A 27,420-nucleotide genomic window follows, 5' to 3' on the forward strand; every position below is an offset into this window, starting at 1 on the left:
TCGGAAATTACATAACTATTTTAAAAATATAACGTACTTAAAAGTATGATATTGGCATGGCGATGTGTATTAACAAGAATTATTGCAACCAAAATCTTTATAACTACGTAATAATATTCCTTAACTAATTAAGGGTTTTAAAAAATCGTATGTGTTGAGCAGCCGTTTGGTGACTGTTAGCCATTATGTATATCTGAAGGAAAACTGCAATATACTTATTTTTTTAATAGCCAATATTTTTTAAATAATGTTTTCTTGCAGTTTATTTGTGAATCACCATTTTGACATTTGATAGTCAAAGTATACGCTACTCTACTTCTCTATGATAGTACAAAAATAATTTATCTACGATAAACATATAGATTATAAGTCTTTTTAAAAGACTATTAGTTTTTTTATTTTATATTTTTAATTGTGTTGCAAATTTTAATCTACTTACCAGGATATCACTTTATATTTTATTTTTATTATCAGATATTTGACAAAAGACAATATTGCTCATTACTTTTAATTCCTTTATTTGTAAATTATCTTTCTATTGTAAATTATTTATAGTTTCGTTGTTGAAATAAACGCTTTACATTCCATTAATTCTATTTATTTTCTTATAAAATTATCGATTATCGATTTTCTTTGCGTTAGTACTAACATTATAGTTTATTCGCGTTAAGAAAATAATGACTCTGTCATTTAGCATTCTTACGACCCTTTACCAAAGAAATCGTAGTTAATTAGAACGTCTGTCTGAAGGACTTAATTCAACTATTTAATATGAATACTGCATTGTCGCTTACTTTTATCTAATTAGTCAATAAGCGTGGCTAAGCTGAGTCACTACTTTCCTAAAGCTAATACTATATTGAGTTAAGAACTAAATATAGTATTAGCTTTACCAATATGATTGTACTTTACCAACGTGATACCCATATAACATACGGCTTCGAATGAAGTAATATTGCTATTAAAACAAAAGTAAAGTAAATTGAGTAGGCTTTTACTATTTATTTATTATCAAATTTGTGTATGTTATTACGTAGCGATAAAGTTAACTAGTCGCTATGAAAGCGTGTGTGTGTGAGCGTCAACTCACGGGACGAGTGCTATTGTTCCTCGTGTCTGTTCCGAGTGGGTGAATGCGCACGCGCTGGTTCCTCATTATCTTTCTTTTGAACGAATCTGTGACCAAATGAAAATTTTATAATATAATCATAGGTAATATATGCATGACCCTTGTGAATCAAAATTTCATGGTTTTACTTATGTAGCGGAATATTCAGAGTACAATGACAACAAACAGACAAACATAATCGATATTCTCTCATAAAAACACTTTATGAGGGTGAAAGAAACGACCAGTGATCAGTGCGATCTGATAGATACAATGTTACAGAAAATAGGTAGGTTCCAAGAAAACCAGATTAGTCAAAATATTGTATACCTATTTTTATTCTAGTAGGCTTCAAAAGAACTTTTGGGTCTTCATTTTATATCGTTATTATTCAATAAATCACCTGTAAGTTCGGATATGGAGGTAGTAACAGTAGATGTCGGTGATCTGGAGCGAGACGGAGGCGGTACTGTAGACGGCGTGGTAGTCTGTAGTGAGATAGAGAAAGTACCTGTAGATGTCGTCGGTGGTCTGGAGCGTGCCGTGCGTGAGCAGCAGGCGGCGGCCGGCGGGCGGCGCGGGCGGCGCCCACCACGACACCACGCGCCCCACCACCGGCACGCGCCGCAGCAGCCCCTCCTGCCACGCCTCGCGCGCCAGCTCCTCCTGCGCCGCGCTGATGCCTGCGTACGCACACACACAGATACAGACATAAACACACATAATTATACATACACGTGCAGGAATTGGTACGCATTTACCATAACACACACATATATATGTACACACACGTATACATACAGAGTCTGTATATATACTTTATTACAGAAATGTGTAGGAGTGGCATATTATGTGTATTGTTGGCGTGTGTACCTATTCATATGTATCCACGCATGTATACATACGAATAGGTACGTGTGTATAACTACACACTCGCTTACAATATAACGCAGTTAACGATAAGTTAGTAACAGTAGATTACTAACAGTACTTGTTTACATGTATCGTTATAGTGGTTGTTAAAACACCTCAAGTGTAGTAGTGCATGTGGCATGTACTTGTCTACTAAGCCGACGTTGTCTACTAAGTTTGTGGGTTTGATTCCCGCTCAGGATGGATATTTGTATTTGTACAAATATTTGTTTCCGGTTTAGATGTATGTCCTTGTGGTTTCTTCACCATGCCTCGGAGAATACGTTAAGTTGCCGATCACTATTGTTACCATACAAACCTGATAGCGATCGTTAGTTACTCATAGTAGGGAATATATCCACTAACCCGCAGTGGAGTAGCATGGTAGATTAAGCTCCTATCCTTCTCCTACATGGAGAAAGAGGCCTATGTCCAGCAGTGGGATGTTACAGACTGAACCGTGAAAAATACAGATGAGAGAGACCATGGAATTCGTGCTTTTAGATAGACGTATTGTGCTAGATCTTTAGTTTATAAATATTAATAATTATGTTTTTATGCACAACTCTGACGTTAGAAGTCGGTTTTTTAATTTATTTTTAGGCATATTTTTTTCTGACAAGTCAGCGGTGCTGTCATAATTAGTTGTGGCGCTAATGGTCAAATATTGAATATACACTCATGACAATGTAATGTGTCGCTGTGTAAACCTTTCTTTAAAACTTCGGTCATATCGGTGAGTTGTTTCGAATTCTCCTCGACGTCTTTACCCGCGGACAACACCAAGTCTAGCAGCTCATCTACATCTGTGTCAGGTGTCACCATACCGAACCTTTAACAAAATAAATATGCTTTGATTTTACATTACATAATTCTTTATATTTTAGACTACGTTAATTACGATTATGATATTTTAAAAAACGAAGAGAATTTTCATCGAGGTATGTGCTATAGCAGACAATATTCTGCTCAAAATCTGGAGCAATTCGTCTGGGGTAGTACCTCAAACCCTACAAAAGATCATGTCTTGCAGCAAAATGATCACTTACGAACCTGACACAAACCATCCCGTCCTCCCCGTCGCCGCAGGAGAAGGCGCCGTCCGTGGCTCTCAGAGTCTCGACCAGCTGTCGGTTCAGGGAATTGAGTTCCTCGGGGGGAGCCTGGTCCCACCCGGGGGGCACGTAGCGCACGCCGCCTAGACCTGGAGAACATTCGTAATTATAAACCTTAACATTGTTTTATTTTTATACATATATTTGATTGTAATATCTAATATATAAAATTCTCGTGTCGCGGTGTTTGTAGTTAAACTCCTCCGAAACGGCTTGACCGATTCTCATGAAATTTTGTGTGCATATTGGGTAGGTCTGAGAATCAAACAACATCTATTTTTCATCCCCCTAAATGTTAAGGGTAGTCCACCCCAACTTTTTTTTTTATTTTTAGATAAATTATTTATTTTTTATTTTATTATGATTGACGTTGAAAAATACATACAACCCTAAATTTTCACCCTTCTACCACTAACCCCTATTATTAAATAGCGTTTAGCAGCAAGACAACGTTTGCCGAGTCAGCTAGTATTGTATATATATTTTTAGAGAAGGTGGTTAAATCGGCTATGGTATTCTACTACGGGTTAGCGTAAATATGTCTCAGTATTTATGTCGAAATATACAGGATTGCGAAATTTAATTTTAAACATAAATTAACAATGTGTGCCATGTACGCGTCTAAACACCAGCAGTTTGCGGGTTCAGTTCCCGCTTGGCATGGATATGGATTTGTACAAATATTAGTTTACGGTCGGATTTTCTGTACTGTAGGTTCTCCCCACCGTGCCTCAGAGATCACGTCAAGCGGACTAGGTCATTATCATAGACACCTGACAGCTATCGTCACTCATAGTATATATCCACCAATCCCCAGTGGAGCAGCGTGGTGGGTTAGGCTAAAGAGGCCAGCTGCGCGTCCAGCGCCGCGCACGTACTCACCGGCCCAGCCGGGCACGCGCACGAGGCGCAGCGACGCGTGCTGCGCCACGCGGCGGCGGAAGGGCTCACGCAGCGCCACGGTGGCGCGCAGCACGGCCAGCTGCGCGTCCAGCGCCGCGCCCCACGCGTCCACCGCGCCCTCCGGCGCGCCCTCCAGCGGGCAGAACCGCAGCACCACGCCGTGCGCCTCGGTCTCGCACACCTCTATGCTTATCTAGTATAAACAACATGCTGTTAGAAACGTTATAGAGCTGCGTAATCGTAGCTGATTAAACAAATAAAATAAATTAAATATCTTATAGCGTACACACAAGGTCGTCTGTTCTCATGGTACGTAACATACACACGTACAAAACGTAATGCTTGTGTAACAGGCGTTTGTTATAGTTTTTTTTTTTTGATAAATGTACATATAAATAATATACATAAAAATATATAAATACAAATATCACACCCAGACTTAGGCGGGAATCGAACCCGCAACCTTCGGAACAGAAAGCAAACAAAATTGTATTATAATATGAACAAGTTTTGAATAATTTAGATGTAGTTGTATTTTTATCTAATTGAGCCGACTTAACCGCACACGATATTTTTTTGTTTATAATTTTATTTACCTACTTGAAAATCCGTTAAAACTCTAAATTCCCTATTTGGAACTACTTGAAATGAACTGATTCCGTTACTATGTTCAAAAGTATTAGATTATACATACTCATTCCCTCTCACACATATTCATTTCCAGATACCAAATTTCATGTGCGAACTTCTTTACTTATAAAATACTAGCTGGTACCTGCGACTTCGTCCGCGCAGGATTAGTAAGTACTTCGAGAAGCTTATTATCTTTGTACGATTTTTATTTTTGTGTTACCCACACATTAGGAAATTCTTAACATTTTTTAATATCATATCGAAAATCGACCGTTCCAGCGGACATTGAACCTACATCTCTGACTGACCGTGTCGGTGCTCTAGCCAATTAAGCTATGGAACGCTGTACTCGCTAGATCGAAATTTTTGATATGATGATTTTATATTCGGTCTAAGCGACCGTGGCTTATTATCTTCTCCATATATATCTTTATACTAAAATTTATCAAAATTGGTTCTGCGACATAAAAATATATTTGTTACTACCAAATGTGCATTAGAAAAATATTATCAATTTTTATTGTATTTATGGTTCAATGTTTTTGTGATAATGGCTTATTCATAAAAGATAAATATATGCTGTCGCGGACTTTTTTGTAGAACTAATTAAGATAAACATTTCTCTTATACATTATATGTGTGTAAACTCTACAGTTTTTGCAGCACACGCCACAATAGCTCGCAGATGGCTGATTTTTTTCCGATTTACTTGCCAATTATATTTATATTTTGGACAATTCACACACTATCTTTAAAAATTATAACCTATTTATTATTCTAATGTTAAAGCTATATTATTGTAAGCTTTCATTAAAATCCATTCGGTAGTTTTTGCGTAAAAGAGGAACAAGCATCCATACATCCATACATCTATAAATCCATACATCTATACATCCATACATACAAACTTTAGCGTTTATAATATTAGTAGGATTGTACATTGAAAAGAACTTTTACATACATCATAGAAAAATAAAACGGAATGATAAAAATATGTAACAATAGAAACATGAAATACTAGCTGACCCGGCGAACTTCGTATCGCCTAACAGTCGATTCTTTAATTTTATTAATTTTTTTTTATTTTTTTAGAATTTTCTCTCCGTAAGAACCATCCTCGTACTTCAAGGAATATTTAAAAAAAAGAATTAGCGAAATCGGTCCAACCGTTCTCGAGTTTTGCGCTTAGCAACACATTCAGCGACTCATTTTTATATTATAGATACTGCTTCATAAAACAGCCATATTATATGAATAAGTTATGTTATAAGTGAATTATTTACTAAGGATACATAACGATTTCTACTCCATTTCAACTATAGTACTAAATGGCATGTGATTTATCTTGCCTTAAAACAGACTACATTTTATCTTAAATTTTCGCGTTACAAATAGCGTGCTTTTAGAGAAAAAAATGCATCTCACCATGTCAGCTTCCCTTTGTAAGACTTGTCCTAACCATGAATTCAGCTTATCGTAATACGGCGGCGGTTTCTCTACGTCCGGTGGAGCGAATTGAAATGCCACGCACGCAGATGCTTGACTGATGGCTTCCTGAAATTGTGATTTAAAAAAAAAAGCCGTTCTTGTACAGTTGTGCAAGACGTGTCCTTAACCCCGACAGTCTTGAGTTAGACTCAGTACATCACAAATATTTGCATTAATACAAATAATGATTTTTATTTAGAGAGCATGTAAAGCTGTTTGTCTTTGTTTATCATAGATTACCCAATAGCGATGTTTACTCATCATCATCATCATCATTACAGATACAGTTCACTGCTGGACATAGGCCTCCACAAGTTCGTGCCAAAAATGGCGCGAACTCATGTGTGTTGCCCAGTCACCACGCTGGGCAGGCGGGTTTGTGACCGCAGGGCTGGCTTTGTCGCACCGAAGACGCTGCTGCCCGTCTTCGGCCTGTGTATTTCAAAGCCAGCAGTTGGATGGTTATCCCGCCATCGGTCGGCTTTTTAAGTTCCAAGGTGGTAGTGGAACTGTGTTATCCCTTAGTTGCCTCTTACGACATCTACGCGAAGAGAGGAGGTGGCTATATTCTTTGATGCCATTGCCACACGGCACTTGGATTGGCAAATTGAATGTCTCGAATTTTTTTTAAATAGTAAGTAGGTAAAATTATCATAACTAATCTAGGTACTACTTTATACATAAAAATCTTTCGATGTCCCTTTTTCGACTGTATCAAATATTTTTTTAACTCTTGTGTTATATAATACTTACCACTAAATCTACATTGGGCGGTTCATCTCCTCCCGGTCTGTCACTCTGATAAAAAAAGATGTACATAGTTTAACAGAGGCATTTATAATATTTTCATTCATAAACATTTTACAAATATGAACTTGAGTACTTTATTGAAATAAAAATCGATTTATGTTTATTTTTTATGCTATTTAAGAAATGTAGGTCGAGTTTACTGTATTCTATAGGTGTAAAAGTTATGACTTCATCTCTATGAGATTATTGGCATCTATACTGTTTTCCAATGTTTAGGCAAATTTCACTTATTTTAATGAAACAGCTTTTTCGGATTTTATTGCGGTTTATTAAGTTTTTTAATTGCCCGTTTTGGATACTTTACAGCACCCATGGTCACCGCCTTCTATACTATTATAATATTATAAAGAGGAAAGATTCGTATTTTTGAATGTTTGTAGAACCCGAGAACTATTGGACCAGCTTTAAAATTCTTTCATCAGATGAACGATACGTTAAAACTGAGTAACATAGGAATCAGTTTAAAAAGAGAAAAACGGAACAGACAAGTCGAGTCTCGCGTGATTAATGGACGAATCTTCAGTCCCAATCGTTTAGCGCCCCAGGATCAATCATGAAAGATACTCTCACCAGACGATTACGGTCGTTTCTAACTAGAGTCAACAGTTTAGGGCTCCGAATAGCGGTAATCACGTGACAATTGGACGAATCTTCAGTCCCAATAGTTTAGCGCCCCGGGATAAAGGATCAATCATGAAAGATACTCTCACCAGCCGATTATTGTCGTTTCTAACTAGAGTCAACAATATAGGGCTCCGAATAGCGGTAAAGCATTATTCACAAGCACAATCACCAGACATTCGGGTCAGTTCTGATAAGTGGCAACAGTTTAGCGCCCCCGGATAGGTCAATTACGAAAGAGGAACTATAGTAACGCTCACACACTTCAGCCTATCGCAGTCCACTGCTGGACATAGGTCTCCCCAAGTTCGTGCCACACATCCCGGTCTTCCGCAATCCTCATCCAGCCTACACCGGCAATCTTACGTAGATCGTCGGTCCAACCGGCCGGAGGACGTCCCACACTGCGTTTGCCAAGACGCGGTCTCCATTCTAGGACCCGTCTACTCCAACGGCCATCGGTTTGCGACACAGATGACCAGCCCACTGCCACTTCAACTTGCTAATTCTATGGGCTATGTCGGTTACTTTCGTTCTCTCGCGGATAGTCTCATTTCTAATCCTGTCTTTGAGAGAGACCCAAGCATAGCCCGTTCCATTGCACGTTGAACGACTTTAAACTTGTGGACCAGTCATAGTAATCATAGTAACGCTCATCATTACAGCCTATACAGTCCACTGCTGGACATAGGCCTCCACAAGTTTACGCCAAAAATAACGTGAGCTCATGTGTTTTGCCCATAGTCACCACGCTGGGCAGGCGGGTTGGTGACCACAGTACTGGATTTGTCGCACCGAAGACGCTGCTGCCCGTCTTCGGCCTGTGTATTTCAAAGCCAGCAGTTGGATGGTTATCCCGCCATCGGTCGGCTTCTTAAGTTCCAAGGTGGTTGTGGAACCTTGTTATCCCTCAGTCGCCTCTTACGACACCCACGGGAAGAGAGGGGGTGGCTATATTCTTTAGTACCGTAGCCACACAGTAACGCTCACCAGTAGATAAAGCGTCATTCGCGAGCGCACTCACCAGCAGCTTGAGGTCGGTGCTGGCGACGAGCGCGCGCGCGGCCCTTGCGGCGCGGAAGGCGCGGTCGAGGCGGCGCGCCAGCCGCGCCACGCCCGCCGCGCGCGCGCACGTCCACAGCGGCAGCGCCGCCAGCCGCGCCGCGCCCGCCGTCAGCCCCGCCAGCGCCGCCAGCGCGCCCTCCCGGCTGCCCGTCTGCGGGCAACGGCGCTCGCATTAGAGCTTACTGGACACGACACAGGCGACTAGAGTCAGCGATCCAGGGGAACGAAGCGGGATAGGGGTCTTTGTTTTTCGATGACATGGGAGCCGAGGGACTCTACATGGTGTTTACGTTTGCAATATTATTATTTCTAAATATATTAAATATAATATATACCAATGTTTAGGTAAGCACAGGGGGAGGGGGGAGGGTAGAGCAGATTTTCGCTGACATGGAGGGGAGAGAGGTTAAAAATTACTGAAAACTTACTTAAATGATTCCTTAGAGACACTAGAGATTTATCAAATACGTATAATGTATATTATATGTATGAACAGTCAAACGCAAGAATTGTCATCATATGCCCAAAGTTTAAATAGTCGTTAACTTTTCTTGTAATTTTCCAATTTTACGCGCAATTTTCTTAAATGGCCATTTTGTAAGAACATTCTACAAAGTATAAAAAAACTTTTTTTAAAAGATGAAGGAAATCAGTAAAGTCATTCTCAAGTCATAGTGTGACCAAGAAAAATAGAGATCCATTTTTATATGAATATAATAGTATAGATTGTCTTCAACTTGAGGTGAACTGGTGAAACAAATTATTTCAATTAATTTAATTACTCCTTAAAAAACGGTATAAGGCTCGCGATATGAAAGCAATATGGGAAGTGAAATCGTGTAAAGCATAAAAACAAAAACTTCGATTAATCAAGAAATACACTAACAGTCATTAAACTTACCGCACTGACGCCTTTTGAGTGTTCGTTACTTGTAATTGGTTCTGGTATTTTGTAGAATGTCTGTAATAGGCTTTAAGAAAATCTATCTCTCGCTTACAAAGTTTATTAACTTCATTTTACTGATTTGAACTGGATACAGGCGTCATTATTATATTAAAATCCTGAGATTCTCGAATATATTAAATTGCATAAATAAAAATACTTTGAAGACACCGTTATTATAACTATCGTCAGATATCATGTGGACGAATTGGGGTAATCGAGCAAAAAAACTACATCGGAACTGCCATAATCTTCATTCTAACGATTTTTACAAATTTCTTCTCAATCCTTTGTCTTGTCAAATGGCCATCATACCCGAATTGCCCGACAGTGCTGCCAACTTCAGGTTGCCGCAACAAACTTCGTTCTTCGTCCGTATTAATGACTCTCTCCGACATAAGTATATATTATAAATTCCATTTTGTTTAATAGTTTAATTTTTTAACCAAATTTATAATTTTTTAAAGGATACAACAGTTGGTAAACCAGGAACACCGAACCAGGGTCCAGGTGTTAATGTTAGTGAATCCGCTATACTGTATGTCTGAAACGATAAACATGGAAGTTTTAGCACAATTATTTTATTGGTTATTTATTTTTGCTTGCTTATTTTGTTTTGTTACCTATATCAAAATATAGAAAAACGCCAACATATCCAATTGGATTAGTTACATACCCATAAATAAAAAATTGGAAAGTTACATACTAGCTTTATAGAATACTAGCTGTGCCCGCGGCTTCGCCCGCGTAGAAATCAGTGTGTCACAAAGTTTTCCCGGCATACTTCCAGTGAAACTATTATCGAAATCGGCTTAGCCGTTCCGTAAACCTTTCTCTCCAAGCCCTCTCTCCATTGGTGAAATCGCATGAAAATCCGTTCAGTAGATTTTGAAGGAATCTTTCACATATACTTTTAGGGACTTTGTTTTATAATACACTAACTGTCGCCTGCGACTACGTCCGCGTGGTTATGAAGATATGCATTACTATTAAGATGTTTAACGCAAATTATTTTTTTATTTCGGTCACTTGAAATGCTTATCAAACTGACTAACTTTTTAAAAGGCACAATTTAGTATAATTTAATAGTTATTTTTATAAAACCTCTCTATACACCACATTTTTAGTTTTATTTTCAGGCTGTATATGTTTCATACAAACTATCAACCCTAATTAAACCCTCTTAACGGTGGACGTCAACTAACTATAATCTACCTCCCTGCCTCATCTTTGTCCATCATGGATGGATGGACCATCCAGCGGTTATTAAGTTCTCGTGATGAGTGAGTCAGTGACCTTTCTCTTTTATATATATAGATTACGATGCATTATTTGGACGCCTTCTCATCATCTATAGAGCATTCATTTTAAATTTCAAGTCTTTTACTTCTAAAACATAGGACTTTCATACAAACTTCCAACCCCCCGTTTTACACCCTTAGGGATCGAGTTTCGTAAAATCCGTTCTTAACGGATGTCTACGCCCTATAAGGAGCTTTCTGCCAAATTTCAAGTTTGTAGGTGTTATAGTTTCAGAGATTTCGTGATCAGTGAGTCAACCTACCATCCCCCGTTTTAACCCCAAAAAGGGGTTGATTTCTAAAGATACATTATTTGGACGCCTTTTCATCATCTATAGAGCATACATTTTAAATTTCAGGTCTCTTACTTCAAAAACATAGGACTTTCATACAAACTTCCAACCCCCGTTTTACCCCCTTAGGGGTCGGTTTTCGTAAAATTCGTTCTTAGCGGATGTTTACGCCCTATAAGGAGCTTTCCTGCCAAATTTCAAGTTTGTAGGTGTTATAGTTTCGGAGATTTCGTGATCAGTGAGTCAACGTACCATCCCCCGTTTCAACCCCAAAAAGGGGTTGATTTCTAAAGATACATTATTTGGACACTTTCTCACCATCTATAGAGCATACATTTTAAGTTTCAGGTCTCTTACTTCAAAAACATAGGACTTCCATACAAACTTCCTACCCCCGTTTTACCCCCTTAGGGGTCGAGTTTTGTAAAATCCGTTCTTAGCGGATGTCTACGTCCTATAAGGAGCCTACCTGCCAAATTTCAAGTTTGTAGGTGTTATAGTTTCAGAGATTTCGTGATGAGTGAGTGACCTTTCGCTTTTATATATATTATTATAGATGACAGCTAAATAATACTGTCTGTAGGTAGTGTTATTTGCTTTAGGTGAGTGAAGTGGTCAGCGCTCCTTAGGAGTGTCAGGGGGTAGAATCGGCAACGCGCTTGCCACTGATGTTCCAGGCGTCTGTAGACTACGGTAACCGTTTAGCATCAGTGGGTCTACCATGAGTTTCCAGAGACGATACACGTTAGCGAGTGTAGTAGAAAATTTGTATGGCAAGTTGAGCAGCGCCTCTACCGGATACTATCATTACTATATTTGGTACCATAAGTTTTCTCAGGACAGTTAAGTTAACTACATTCGTAAATGTCATTCTAGAGCGCCGATATTTTCATACAAATAGCTACCATGAGTAACATATTTGACAGATGTCACCCTGTTTAACGTTACTATTATAGTTGCGTCACTCACTTGAAAAAATCGTGCGAGAAGTTTATAATTACTAAGTTACATACTATTTATTTGCGTTATGTTTAGTAGAACGTATATTGCCACGGAAATGTTAGAAGCAGCTACATTAGCAGACGAAAGACGACAGCAAAATGCCTTCCAAAGTGAAATGCATCCCCGTTCGTAAAACACGATTTACGTGAATAAAATTATGATCGCGATTTACGTGAATAAAGAAAGAGATAAAAAACCATAACACTTAAATGTACACTTGCTTTTCCATATAATCCACCATAAGTTCGAACTGGCAAGCGCTAGTTCTCATTTTTTATATTTTGTTATTTTTGGATTATTGTATAACAATTAAACAATATGATTGTTTCACAAGTGTTTGACAACAACTAAAGTTAGACATTTAAACTAACGGAATAACTTGAAAAAATTTAAAAGTTCTTGAGCTCGCATGAATTCACTGTAATATGCTGCTTTGCATTTTTGTCGGATTATTTTAAACTTCGTTTAGACCTCACTTCATTCGAATGTCATCATGTTTACTCTTTCTTTTTTCTATACGGAAGAAAGAGATAAAGATATTAGTAACTAATACCAATATAACGCATTTAAAACTATAAGTCTTATCGAGTGCTCGATAGATTGTATAGTGAAATTTAGAATAACTCATAATAGGTATGGTATAGGTAACTATTCCTGTTGCGTTTCTACGTTTACTACTGTAGCTATGTCATGTGCGCTTGTAACAAAAACTCATGGTAGATGCTCTGGTGCACGGACCGTACACTTGTTTGCCGACCTAGTCATGTATAAAGAAAAAAAAAGAATAGAGTAAATAGAACATACCTCCTCCCGTCCCAACGCTGCGGGCAACGCAAGCGCATGTCCTCTGACATGCAGGTGCATGTTTCTGCGAGCGCACAACTCGGCCAGCGCTGCGAGTGGGCAGCCGCGTCCCAACGGTGGGCCGCCCACTTCGCCCAGCACTAGCAGAGGCGTGCGACCGCCGGATTCGTCCTCCTCGCATAGACGGTCTAACGCTTCTAGGTCCATACTTTTACCTGGCATTTAGTACAGTTAATGAAATTTATTGCACGCAATATTATAGTGGTAAGCATAAGTTTAGATTTCCTAAAAACGTCGAAAACGTGTCTATTTAGTGACTCTGTATTTCATGGAAGATATTACCATTTCACATTAAAACACATCTCTTTATTAAACTAATAAAGATATTTTTGCAGAATCATGAAAATGCGTACCTACATCAAAATTTTACTCAACATAATTATGGGACTAAGTTTAAAATTCTCAAAAAAAAAAAAACAAACAAAAAGAGTCTTCTTTGCTTGTTCGATTTCATTCAAATAATTATACAATGTTCTTTAAAAAAAATATTTTAGAAAAATTTTCACACCATTAGGACTAACAGGTACAGGTCGCACACAGGCAAGCGGTAGACCAAGTTGCCTGCACAAATGTTGCACTACACCGAGTGGGCTGGCAACACAACTGTATATTGAGGGTAGTCGACTCGCAAACGCCAATGCTATAAATTGCAAATATATTATTAATTAATTAACAAATTGTAAACAATTTAGTTCTCTGTTCATTTAGGGCAAGCAAGTGGCACTTAATTAATTAGTTTTTTTTTTATGGAATACACATTAAAATTTAAATGACATACGAATCAAAACTTGAAATTAAATACAGTCCAAAATATGTTTTAATTACTAAACTGTCCTTCAGTCTTCCCTCCAAATAAAAGCTTATACATATAAAAATCATAACGTAACATAGCTAATTCGAAAAGGCCAAATGAACATAACAAAATATAACAAATCGAAAGAAATAAAATTATTTTAATGATTTTTAGTTATTATTTCTATAAATTTTCGATATCCCATACTTTAAACGTCTCTACTGATATTAATTTTTAAATTTATTAACTCATTTATGTATATTTTAATATAAAAAAAATGTAACAATTTAAATATTTCATAGACATAAATCACGATCTTTGGTTAAGATAATACAATTTTATTTATTAAAATAATACTTGCCTCCATCTTCGAGATACCGAGGGTATCTGTGATGCAGAAGCATTCTTGTGACTCGAACGAGACCTTCCATTTGTTCCTGGTGATAGTATGCATTGTAATCTGAAAGTCTTAAAAAAAAAACTTTATTAGAAAAGCAAATTTAAATGTAATTATTATATTATTAACTCCAACATGATCCAAAGAACGCGTAAATTTATTTGTACATACATAACCAATTTACAAAGATTATTTTTATGTACAGTTGCTTCAAAATTATTTTTGAAAATGGTCTAAGAGCTTTTATCAGAATCGGAATTAGAGAGGGGCGCTGCGTAGACACAACAAACACAGCAAACACTATTATCCACTAACTCAAAAAATTACATATGCTATGTCGATTATTTTCAAAATTTGGAATTAAATTATATATGCAAATATATAGAGAGAGAGCCGAGTAGAATAGCACCAACCCCTGTGATATAGGGTTTTACGTAGGATTAAACCACAAAATAAGTAACAGGACAGTCCAGTAATATAAAAGAAATACATATATAGACTTGTTAATGACAAAATATTTTTACTTTTTAAATACTCAAATTACCATGTTATACCTGTTCATGTTTGCTTCTTCTTTAAGGCATTTTTAAAGACATCTCAAGATTATGTTTTGAATTTTTATGTACACACAGTTTTATGTTTACATATTTTTGTTCACACATTGTTACATAGCTAGCTTGTTTACAAAAGTGTCGACAATTTAATAATAGCAATTGACTGTTTATAGTTAAGTAACAAAGTAGAGCAAATTCATTACCAGTCATTATGACTTTTATAACTAATTTACATCTTCTGAATATTTCGTAATACTATTAAATGAGCATACATTTAATGAATAATAGGTAACTAATTTACTTTGTAGCATTTATACAGGTGTATATATCGCACCCTTAATAAAACAAAGATGTAACTCAAAAATCGCAAATTGTGGGAATTGGCGTTTGAAGTTTAGCACTTTTTCCGCATTGTGTTTGATTAAAAATTACCAATTATTTGTAATGCTCTTAATGACTTTTACTATTGATATCAGTAGTTTAAAGTACAGAGATTAATAGAATAATAGAAAAACAACTGTGTTACAGTCTATAATAGCTGTAAAATGGAGATGAAAAAAAAAGTTCCGACTTAAATCTCTTTATGCCAAAAATTACTTAATGTTTTAGGTAGTATTTCAAAAAAATTCTCTTTAGTATTAAAACATAACAAAAAGTTTTAAAAATAAATCACAATGTTTCGTTTTATGATTATTTAATTGTAATTATGACGTTGTATGTATTAATGCATCATTTTTTTATAAAACGAAAATTCTAATTTATCACCTTTTTTTTAAATTAAACAAATTTTTATTAATCATCTCATATTTATATATCTCTCTATGGCTACAAATATTGTTTTTTAAACAAAACAAAAACTATACACTATTATAAGAATTAGGTACAATTAGTCTCTAGTAAATATCTCCTAAAATCACAAATAATTACTAACCACAAATAATCTAATATATAAAATTCTCGTGTCGCGGTGTTTGTAGTTAAACTCCTCCGAAACGGCTAGACCGATTCACATGAAATTTTGTGTGCATATCGGGTAGGTCTGAGAATCGAACAAGATCTATTTTTCATACCCCTAAGTTAAAAGGGGGGGGGCGGATTAAGGGGTTTAATAACATATATGGCAAAACAAAGTTTGCGGGGTCAGCTAGTAAATAGTATAAAAATCAGCAGTCTCTTCTTTCTTATAATGTCTATCATCTTGTTTTTGCTCCTTGTTTGAATTATCATATGATACACATAGATCACACTGACCTGTTTTTGGTTGGTGAAACCCTAAGTTAAATACCGTCGGAATCAATATTTTCTGCACATTTGAATCGTCTCGCCATAAGACTCGACGAATTCCAACCACCAGAGCAGGTTGGGTTTCGAAATGGCTACAACACCGTAGACCACATCCATACTCGACAGATTATTCAAAAGACAGAGACATATAATCAGCCGCTGTGTATGGAATTTGTGGACTGCGAGAAAGCCTTCAACTGTGTCGAGACCTGGGCTGTCCTGGACTCTCTGCAGAGATGTCATATCGACTGGCGATATATCGTGGTACTGAGATGTATGTACGACGCAACGACGATGACCGTTCATGTCCAGGACCAGAGAACAATACCTATTTCCTGGGGCGTGGGGTAAGACAGCAAGATGTAATATCACCGAAACTGTTTACCACTGCGCTGGAGGATATCTTTAAGATCTTGAACAAGGCATCAATGTCAACGGTGAATACATCTCTCACCTTCGTTTCGCCGACGATATCGTCATCTTTGCGGACACGTTAGATGAGTTAGGCCAAATGCTAGCCGGTCTAAACGAGTCCTCCCGACGTGTCGTTCTCTGTATGAACTTGGACAAAACGAAAGTTATGTCTAACAACCAAGTCATACCGAGACAGGTATCGGTCGATGGTACCCTTCTCTAAGTTGTTCAGGATTATATATTATATATTTACTTAGGCCATACTATCCAACTAGGCCGCAACAACTTTGAGAAGGAGGCCGATAGGAGGATTCGGTGGGGCTGGGCGGCATTTGGCAGGCTTCGTCGAGTCTTCACTTCGAAGATTCCGCAATGCTTGAAAACAAAAGTCTTCGAGCAATACGTCCTGCCTGTGTTAACATACCGAGCCGAGACATGGACACTGACGAAGGGACTGGTCCACAAATATAAAGTCCCTCAACGTGCAATGGAACTGGCCATGCTTGGGGTTTCCCTCAAAGATAGGATTAGAAACGAGACTACCGCGAGAGAACGAAAGTAACCGATATAGCCCACAGAATTAGCAAGTTGAAGTGGCAGTGGGCTGGTCATCTGTGGCGCAGGACCGGTGGCTGTTGGAGCAGACGCGTCCTGGAGTAGAGATCGCGTCTTGGCAAACACAGTGTGTGACTTCCTCTGGTCCGTTGGACCGACGATCTACCTAAGATTGCCGGTGTAAGCTGGATGAGGATTGCGGAAAACCGGGATGTCTAGCGCGAACTTGGGGAGGCCTATGTCCAGCAGTGCATTGCAATAGGCTGAACTGACTGACAAATATTTGGTTTATTATTGCAGTCAGAGTCAGAAGAACTTTGATTTTCAAACATAAAATTTCTTCTGTTGACAAGCTTATTAAACAACGTATTAAAATCTACAGTGCATCGTCGTCACTCAGGTCGACGTCACTTAGATCTGTGTATTATACTGGAGAAATATTGTAACTGGCCACACTATTGTAATTTCGTCGCTCTCTCAGCTGAATTTGCTCATATTTTGCTCAGTATTTTGTGGTGAATTGGTGTAAGACGTCTTTTCTTCACAATCCGTTGTAACGTTTTGTGGGGCAGGGTTTTGGGTAGGCATTGAACTATTGGAGCTTGAAAAACTGGATGAAGATGAGCTAGAAGAGCTTGACGATGATGAGCTAGATGAATCGGAACTAGATGAAGATGATCTTGAAGACGAACTAGAGGACTGTAAATGGCTAGTATTATTTAGGTGTCATTTTTCTCGTCAACTCATAAGTGACAGTAAAATATTGAGTCGGTGTCATCATTTTCGTCAGATCTGCAGTTACATTTTTGGGCTCTGGAGATATATGTATTTTGTTGATTTTCCTCTTCAACCTGCATAACTTCTTTAGTCTAAAATAACAATAATTCATAACACTGTAGTATATTTTAAGGATGAATAATAATCTTAATTATTTAACGTCAAAATAGCAGCATTGTTGAATGACAATGATCTATTCAGTCGTTTTGCCATAAAAGAGTAACAATCATCCATCCATACGTCATCCTCATAAACTTTCACATTTATTACAGTAATCAGATGAAAAAAAAATTATAACTTATTACACTATTATTATATTACTTAAAAAGCCGACCGGTGGCGGGATAACCATCCAATTGCTGGCTTTGAAATACACAGGCCGAAGACGGGCAGCAGCGTCTTCGGAGCGACAAAGCCAGCCCTGCGGTCACCAACCCGCCTGCCCAGCGTGGTGACTTGTGGAGGCCTATGTCCAGCAGTGGACTGTATAGGTTGTAATGATACACTATTATGTTTATCTTATAACTTTTACGCTCGATACGCTGTAACTCTTCATTGTGGTGTTCAGTTTCTGAATGTGGTATTAAACTTTAAAAAAAATGTGAGCTCTAAGACCATTTTCAAAACCTATACAAATAAGCACAACAGTTACAAGTTATTCTTAACTTTTACACGAAAAGGGAATTAATGTTGAAAGTTTTTACTTATCTTTCGTCATTCTAAATAATAAAAAGAAGTAAACAAAAGTGACTTTTATAAATAGCCTTATTTATTACAATAAAGTGATACTTAACCAATTACTCCAACAACTAAGGCATATATTTCAATATAAAACTGAAGTGTTAGGCGTTAACTTTGTAAAATTTGTCAATTTTTAAAACAAAACCGAAGTAAATCCAAATGTTACACATCATTATCAAATGCGTTTTCTGAGAGAATGAAGTATAACAAAAATCATCTTTTTATTTTAAATCCATTTTAATCTAATATCGAATTATTTGATGTTACTCAAAACGGCAGCACTTCAATCTCCGCTCACTGCCGGTGCATCTCTGAATCACGCCACTTTATAAGAACTGACTTGTCAGTTCCAGTTGATAGAAAAGAGAGCAACAGTCGCGTATCTCTCTGTATCTTATAGTTAAAACGCCGGAGTCGAAGTCTAACTATTCTTTACGCGACGAAGACGGGTTTTATTGTAAAATCTCCAAATCCACAAATTTTGAGTTACATCTTTGTTTTATTAAAGGTGCGATATGATACATATCCACCCTGAGGCGGATACGAACATACAATAAAACCACCTTACAAAACTTATGAGATCGTGACATATGGCACACACACATATCAGCCTATTGCAGTCCACTGCTGGATGTAGGCCTCCACAAGATCGCCCCCAAACATTCCGGCCCCAAAACAGCCGGGAATAGTGGGGCTGTCGGGAACTAAGGGCCGAAATTTTTGGCGCGTACTCATGAATTTTGCCCATAGTCACCACGCTGGGCAGGCGGGTTGGCAACCGCAGTGCTGGCTTTATCGCAACGTAGACGCTGCTGCCCGTCTTCGGTCTGTGCATTTCAATGCCAGCAGTTGGATGGTTATCCCGCCGTCTGTTGACTTCACCAGTTTCACGATGGTAATGAAACTTTATTATCTCTTAGTCGCCTCTTACGACATCCACGAGAAGAGAGGAGGTGGCTATATTCTAAGCTGCCGTAGCTACACAGAACAGTAGAAAAATAATCTTGTGTGCATTCAACCCCGCGGCAAAAAACTCGATAAATAGTATTTCTAACCTACAAATAAAATAAGTCAAATAAAAATATTAATTTTGATACGAGATAGTTTTAAAGGCAAAAATTAAACTATGACTAATTTTTTTTGTGTAAAAGTTACAGTTTACATATACCTAGTATGTGGGTGGTTCAATACAATTCCAGTAACAATTCCAAAATGTACTAATTATTTACTCAACTAATAATCACTCTAAGTACTATTTGATGTTTAAACATAATTATGTACACAGTAAAAGTTTCCTAGAAAAACTTAGCAAAATAAAGACAGGAGTTAAAAAAATATTTATCCAAAAAATAGTTCTGAGTGGGGATCCATCAACTGATTATGATGGTGATAGTAAAAAGTTCAATGACCTAGGGTGTGTTGAGCGCGAGGTAAGCGCGGGTGGAGAGGCTATTCCTCCCCATTACTTCGACTAACTTCGGTCAGGATGAGACTCACAATAATAGCTAGAAAAATTTTCATAGTTCAGTATCATTTGAATACTTATGAGTATTTATATATTGAAAAAATCTATGAAACAGTATGAAATAAGTGCTACTTGATTCAGTTATCCTTTAAAACCACTTATAGCAATACTTACTTGAGAGTTTAAACCAAGTTACAAAATGCTTATAAAGCTTGTTAGGTTTAGTAAGGCTTGCATTAATTATTTTTTCTATCCACTTACAACAAGCGTTTTTCTAATTTTAATTTTCACATTGATGTGCAAATAGAAAATAAAAAAGAAATGTTATGTTAATTACACTTACATACTAGTAAATGATAAGGTCACCGAGTTTTAAGAATAATAATAATGATCAATGTACTTTTATACACCAAAAACAATGAAACAAAATTGTTAAGACTGGCATATTATACATTGTTTCACATGTATGTACATGTTTTAACAATGAGTTATTTTATATAATGTTTAGCCAAACTAGCAGTGTTACTATAGTAAATTATATGTTTTGTCTCAAAAATTTATAATTTAAATAGATGGTTGAAATTGTGTCACTTGTGTAGCTTTTTATGATAAATTTAAGTTAACAATATTGCTTATTTTTTTACAATATATCAATATAACATTGAGAGAGACCAATGAGTTTTTAAGTATTTACAATTCTGCTTCAAAAATTTGTCCTTTGTCTGGCAGTGGAGAAAAATATCAGGAGAACTTGAGAGACTTTGAGATACGCTTATTAAAACAGCATAGATGACTTAACTCCATATTCTTCATCAAGAAAGAAAAAGACCACGGGAACGGTATCTACAAAGCATTTGCGATGTTGTAAAAGCAACTGGCTAATGCACTAGCAGCTGTAGACATCAGCAATTTCTATTCATAACAAATCTGTGGTCTGAGTGTTTGTGATTATATTGTGTGTGTTTACAAACACCTGACATGGGACTAATATCTATGCTGGGGGCCCTTGAGTGTGAAGTAACTATTTATAAAATTATGATTGTGCCAACTGCAAATAGTTGAAAGTAAATACATTAAAATTGTATTCAGCTTTACTCTGTATAAATTGTACATTTTACAGAATAGAAATGGTAATAAGTAATGGCCTTGTATTATAGAAATTTTGTCATAATATAATAATTACTATACTAATATTATATAGCTAAAGAGTTTGTTATTTCGAATGCTGAGCACGGAAGCGAAACTCTCAGGAACTACTGGTTTCATTTAAAACTCATTTTGTGATGAATAGTTCATTCACGAGGAAGGCTATATATATAGGCTGTAGAATATTTTAGATAATTCTTCTTATAAAATTAACGCAGGTTAAATATAGGCTATTTTCTCCATGTAGCAGGTTGGCTGATATATTCCTTACTATGAGTAACAATTGCTTTTAGGTGTATATGATAACAACTGAGACCGACAACTTAACATGCTCTCCAAGGCACAGGGGGAAGACCCACAAGGATAAACATCCAAACCAGAAAGAAATATTCATAAAAATAAAAATATCCACCGTAAAGGAGAAACGAAACTGCAAACCATCAGTATTTTAGGCTACACCAGAGATGTTGCTTACTATTATTATATTAGAAATATCATCATGATATGATCAAATGAGTATAATTATAGCAGTATTCATCTGTCATGGTCACTGTAATTTTATTGATTCAAAGTACATACAATGTGACCTGTGGCCAAGCACCATAGTGGCACCACTCAAAGAAGTTAACTACAAACATGGTAAATATTTTAAATTAAAAAAAAATGAGAAGCAAGCGATATCATTAATTATTGCAAGTATTATTTCTATATATCAAACATATATGTATACAGTAAAAATTGTTATCAAAACCTGTGAAAGATGTTATCAAAATAGTTATATATGTTTATAGCATGTAGTTAACTTTTGGTAAGGGTTATCAATTACCTTGAATATCAATTAAAACTGGATAAGATTAGAGATTTTATGTTTATGCTATAACAAAGTATGCTGTAAGTGATAACAAATCTGTAGTGTATACAAACTGCTTATTAAGCCCATAACAATTAATAAACCTATTACTTTTAAAATCATTAAAATACTGTGAATATTAAAGGAATGTTTAGAGCTTTAAATTGTTAAATAAATGCTTTTTATCTTTTTTTTATCACTTAGATGATATTTTAAAATATTTACTTTATTGTAGCCGTGGAAAATTTGCAGTTTAATTCATCTGGATACTTTACCATCCAAATAGTGAGACATAAAAAACAATTTTAAGTGTGTAAAACAAAACTATTTTCAGGTTTCAGGTTTCAGCTTCAAAGTAATATTAAATAATAAAATATTATTGACACTAAAGATTACCTGAACATATGCGCCATCCAACGCGTTGTTTCACTCGCTATATGAGCACCAAGTCTAGCTGCATGACTTCTTTCTAATCTAGCAAATAAAGCAGATATGCTGTGAGACAGAATAGCTGCCCGCGTCACAGCGTCCGTCGGCAATAACGGAGGCTCCATACTATCACAACTAGGATCAGTCTTCAGAACTAGGTCCTCCAAAACCTTCAAAATGTCATCCATTGGCATTTCTTCTGGTTCAAAGAATCCCGAACTAATTTTTCTCGTCTCCGGCTTCTTTTCCTCATCCTCCACATCTTGGGCATTTACACCGGCTTCTAGCCTCCCTACTACTTCAGAAACTTGGAACTGGAGCCCTCCGAACGGCTGCCGGTCCTAACAAAAACCATAAAGTTTTATCAACACATACATTAATTATTTTAGACAACTCAACCAACGGAAAATCATTTTACCACTTCGGACGGTACTTCACTCTCTGGACTGTGTTTATTTGAGTCCATATCAGAAGCCGGCGCATCTCCCATGCTGCGTGGCGAAACTTTGCAAATTTACAACACACCGACTTGACACCGACGAGAATTTGTAAACGTCACTTGAGTACAATGTTTTGCTTCTGACGTCGTGACAGATAAATAGATTAATGCAAAATCGTTGTTAATTTCGGATACTTGAGAAATAAGTAGGTACTACATTTTATATGTTAAATTCATGCAATCAAAAAAAAACGACGTTAAAATTGTTTGAAAACATGAAGTTTCCAAGTTCTCAGAAATGTAGTAATAATGTATTAGTATTACTTAATTAAATTAAGTAAGTCTTTATAAGTAAACATATTTTTTATGAGTAGGTATCCAATCCTTTGTTTTCGTGTATTGACAGCTTACCAATTGTCAAACGCTAAAATGTCATTTTGACTTTAGAATCTTTAGATCGATTGGTTTTCTAAGTCGCAGCTTTTTCTATTATAAGAAAAATGTCTTTAGTAAAAATATTTTCTTTGTCCACTCGAGGTAAATTTATGATATAGTCTTTATTACCTATTCATAATAATACATAAATCCTTTTTGTTAGTATAAAAGTTTATTGTTACGCAACTGTATTTATAACCTTTTTTTTTTAAATATAAATAAATTTAAAAACTGCCGGAAAAATGCCGGTATTAAAGTATTAAATTTATTATTATTATCGCCTTAAATATTTTATTTTGGTTTACTATATAAATGTTTATTGATAGTCAAGTTTTTTTTTAATCAACAATAATTATTCTAGCAAGAGTATCTGGTGCTAGTGGAGTGCTAGTTCGTCATGCCAGTTCTGGTCAAGACGGTAAAACTGAAAAAGTATACCCACCTAATGTTCCTGGATTTAAATATGTCAATGCTGAAGACCCGGACATGAGTTTTAGGGAAATGTCCAACAGAGCTGCACAGACACTGTTTTGGACTGAATTAGCGAGAGGTTTTGCTGTTACCTTAGCTCATATATTTAAGGTAAGGTCTGATATAAGTATGTAATAAAAAAATCAACATTACAATTTTATAATTAAGTATCTTAAACGGTCTTTTACACAGAGAAATGTGTTATTCTTTTTCAGCATAATATTAATGATATATGATGTGATAAAATTTATAATATTGGCAAACTTTTTGACCTGGTTTAGTGTTCTATTTTATTTATCATTGTTCTATAAGATTAATATTGCTTATGTACTTAAAACTCTAGTTAGATTTTTAATAAGATATAATTATAGGTTAATTCGTTTCTATTTTTGTACAAAATCTATTGAATTTGTGTAGCATCTTCATCTAAATGTCTAATATGAATTAGTTATTACGTTTTTATTTTTAGATGTGTAAGGTTCAGGTTTTATTGATTTAATTATTATTTCCCACTGAAAAAGCCATATTATGATGCAGTCTGGATCAAGATTTATCCACGTCTAAAATGTTTTTTCTCAATAGGTGGCTAAGACAATCCGGAACAATGAGTTGGACTGTTAGCTAATGGCTTGTATCTTGTTTTTCACTATTGTAATACCAAGATGTTGATGGAGCTCATTGGTTTTGATAAGCCATGGAGTGTAAGCTAGTTGTTTTAGAACGGAGTCTTCAGCTCTTTGTTGTTATTTTTATATTGGTATCACTACCAGAGATCCAACCCAAAGGTCTAATTAGTTCTGAATGCCACCGTGGAATATAAGGTGCTTGTTATCTATTAAGAGCTTTAAATTTCGAGAGAGTAGCCAGAAGTCCTTGATATTTTATGTTCAGTGCCCACCTTTTTGGTCTAATGTGTTAATCCAAGTCAGCCTTCAATACGTATCATCCAGATACATGCCCAAGTATTCAACGCATTTTATATGGGGTAATTCAGCATGGCCGAGTTTAATTGGCAGGCCGTTACCTTTTCTAAGGGTAAAAATTATATGAAGCATTTACCTAATATTTAAAAATTCTTGAAATAAGTTTACAATTATTATATTTTACTTACATGATACAATATAATCAAATATATTTGTTAAGTATACTTATAACTTACTTACCAATTACTTGTATGGATAATATACTCGTATAAATAATTTTTATTATAATATTTAAACAAAATTACAGGAGCCAGCCACAATCAATTATCCATTTGAAAAGGGACCTTTATCACCCAGATTTAGAGGAGAGCATGCCCTTCGCCGTTACCCTTCTGGTGAAGAAAGGTGCATTGCCTGCAAGCTCTGTGAAGCTATTTGCCCAGCTCAGGTAGGATTTAATATTATTGTACATTAGTTTAATTCATTTTGCTAAATAAAGAGGCCATGGATTTACTACCCATGGTCACCCATAGCCTTATTGTTAGATACAAATTTTTTGTGGGCAGTTTCTTGTGAATTTTCTTGTCAAACCATAGAAATATACTCTGATTAGTAATTGGATAATTGATAAAATTCGTTGTCTTTACACAAACTATTATATTCTTATTTCGATCGTAATTAATTACGTAAAAATTTAATCTAAAAGTGTAAAAAAAAACGTGCGAAATTAAGATTTGCAAAACGCACCATCATTGGTCAATATCCAGTGGAAATATGACGAAAAAGGCAATAATAAGATAAATTTAAAACATATTTTATAAATAATTCTTTTCAATATTTCAGGCGATTACTATCGAGGCAGAAGAGCGTAAAGACGGTTCCCGACGAACTACAAGATACGACATTGATATGACGAAATGTATATACTGTGGTTTCTGTCAGGTACAAACATTTTTTCTTATATAATAAACATAAGTGATTTTCAAAGTGTACATCGCAGCACCCAAGTGTTAAATATAAAATATTTTGAAAATAGTCTTAGTTACTTTTACACCACTTCATTGTCATACATCTGTGACAGTTTTTGTGTATTTGTGTTGTGATATTTTTTTTTATATCGAGGAGTCATAAAGTGAGAAAATTAAAAAAAAAAAACAGTTCATAAAATATTTAACAAATTGTCAAAGGTATACAATTATATTAAAAACAATAATTTAAGTTTCTAACCATATTTAAACCAAAAGAAAATATTCTGAGAAAAGCTTTTCAATAAGAAAAAAGCAAAGTGGGCTATTCCTACAAAAAACAGAACTAATAGTTACTGTCTCACCTAATTTATTTTATTGTTGTTGTGGTATAAGTATATTATTATAATGAAATCGTTGTTTAGAATAATTGAAGTCAAAATTCGTAATAATGTTTTACTAACAGTTATCAAGCAGTGTGGTGAATTATGATCATTTTCCTTTTTTAGGGTTCTGTACTCGAATGGTAAAAAAGGAACCCTATTACTAAGACTTCGCTGTCTGTCCGTCCGTCCGTCCGTCCGTCCGTCCGTTTGTTTGTTTGTCTGTTTCTCAAGAACTGCGATAGGTAGACAGTTGAAATTTTCACAAATTACGTATCTTTGTTGCCGCTATAAAAAAAAAATACTAAAAACAAAATATAATAAATGTTTACGAGGGGGCTCCCGTACAAAAAAAGCCATTTTTTGCCTATTTTAGCTCAATATCAATATATGGTAAAGGCACTTAAAATATTCACAAAAATACTTAATTGTATATTTATTCAATAAAAAATAATAAAATTGAAATAAAATTATTAGATAAAAAAAATTTTGTTTAAATATTTTACCTAGCCAATGGTTCGGAACCCTTCGTGAGCGGGTCCGACTCGCACTTGACCGGTTTTAAGATTAATATTATTTTAAATTTTAATTATGTTTAAACAGGAGGCATGTCCAGTAGACGCTATCGTTGAAGGACCCAACTTCGAGTTCTCGACGGAAACTCACGAAGAACTCCTCTACAATAAAGAGAAGTTACTCTCAAACGGTGATAAATGGGAGAGTGAAATTGCTAGCAACATCAGAGCAGATCACTTGTACCGTTAGTTCAAATATATTATTGTAAATAAGGTTCAATGCAAATGCATTTGATCCTTGGTTAGGATTCTTAAATTATGTAAAAAATAAATTATCGTTATCTCATTTGTGAGTTTTATTCGGACAGTGGTTCTTTTAAATAGTTAAACTATTGTATACTCGCGAAAATAGTGAATTATCAGTGGCAGCTGACAGGTAAAGGCGTATTAACATTCGCGTGAGTTTGGCCATGCCACAGCAAAATTGTCTTTTCAAATAATCAGTGACTTTTTAGTTTTTTCTTTATTAAATTAGAATCATCAAAATAAGTGAGGTATTAATTTTTGAAATTTCTTTTAAATATCTGGCTTACTGAAAGTGATCTATGCTAAAAAAATGATACATCTCTCAAGTACTTGCTTTTGTGTTGCTTTATAGCGTAATATGGCTAGAGATCTTGTGTCAACAATGCATTGATTCCGGTGTTGCGAACGATAATAGACCACAATCTTACTATCAGGTGGACAATATGCTTGTGAAGCAAGTGGTATTTAAATATAATATATATATATATATATATATATATATATATATATATATATATAT

General features: G+C 35.8%; 2 protein-coding genes across 2 annotated transcripts in view; one reads left to right on the plus strand and one right to left on the minus strand.

Annotated features, from left to right (window-relative positions):
* Positions 1–22,980, minus strand: part of LOC123657208 (pyridoxal-dependent decarboxylase domain-containing protein 1-like) — a 31,065-nt gene extending 8,085 nt beyond the window's left edge. The window contains exons 1-15 of the mRNA XM_045592785.1: positions 22,882–22,980; positions 22,431–22,804; positions 14,213–14,319; positions 13,567–13,698; positions 12,999–13,213; positions 10,071–10,142; positions 9,557–9,616; positions 8,615–8,806; positions 6,913–6,957; positions 6,097–6,225; positions 4,018–4,231; positions 3,074–3,224; positions 2,731–2,852; positions 1,579–1,791; positions 1,091–1,176 (exon numbers count right to left, since the gene is read on the minus strand). Coding sequence (XP_045448741.1) covers positions 1,091–1,176; positions 1,579–1,791; positions 2,731–2,852; positions 3,074–3,224; positions 4,018–4,231; positions 6,097–6,225; positions 6,913–6,957; positions 8,615–8,806; positions 9,557–9,616; positions 10,071–10,142; positions 12,999–13,213; positions 13,567–13,698; positions 14,213–14,319; positions 22,431–22,804; positions 22,882–22,953 — 2,184 coding nt within the window. The 5' untranslated portion in view covers positions 22,954–22,980. The remainder of the gene's footprint in view (positions 1–1,090; positions 1,177–1,578; positions 1,792–2,730; positions 2,853–3,073; positions 3,225–4,017; positions 4,232–6,096; positions 6,226–6,912; positions 6,958–8,614; positions 8,807–9,556; positions 9,617–10,070; positions 10,143–12,998; positions 13,214–13,566; positions 13,699–14,212; positions 14,320–22,430; positions 22,805–22,881) is intronic.
* Positions 22,981–23,312: 332 nt separating this feature from the next.
* Positions 23,313–26,940, plus strand: LOC123657412 (NADH-ubiquinone oxidoreductase subunit 8-like). The gene is made up of 5 exons (XM_045592958.1): positions 23,313–23,439; positions 23,699–23,919; positions 25,039–25,179; positions 25,575–25,673; positions 26,683–26,940. Exons 1-5 carry the CDS (start codon positions 23,403–23,405, stop codon positions 26,842–26,844), a joined length of 660 nt encoding a protein of 219 aa, XP_045448914.1. The 5' UTR covers positions 23,313–23,402; the 3' UTR covers positions 26,845–26,940.
* Positions 26,941–27,420: the final 480 nt, after the last annotated feature.

Source organism: Melitaea cinxia, chromosome 10 (genome assembly GCF_905220565.1).
Source record: "Melitaea cinxia chromosome 10, ilMelCinx1.1, whole genome shotgun sequence".
NCBI lineage: Eukaryota > Metazoa > Arthropoda > Insecta > Lepidoptera > Nymphalidae > Melitaea > Melitaea cinxia.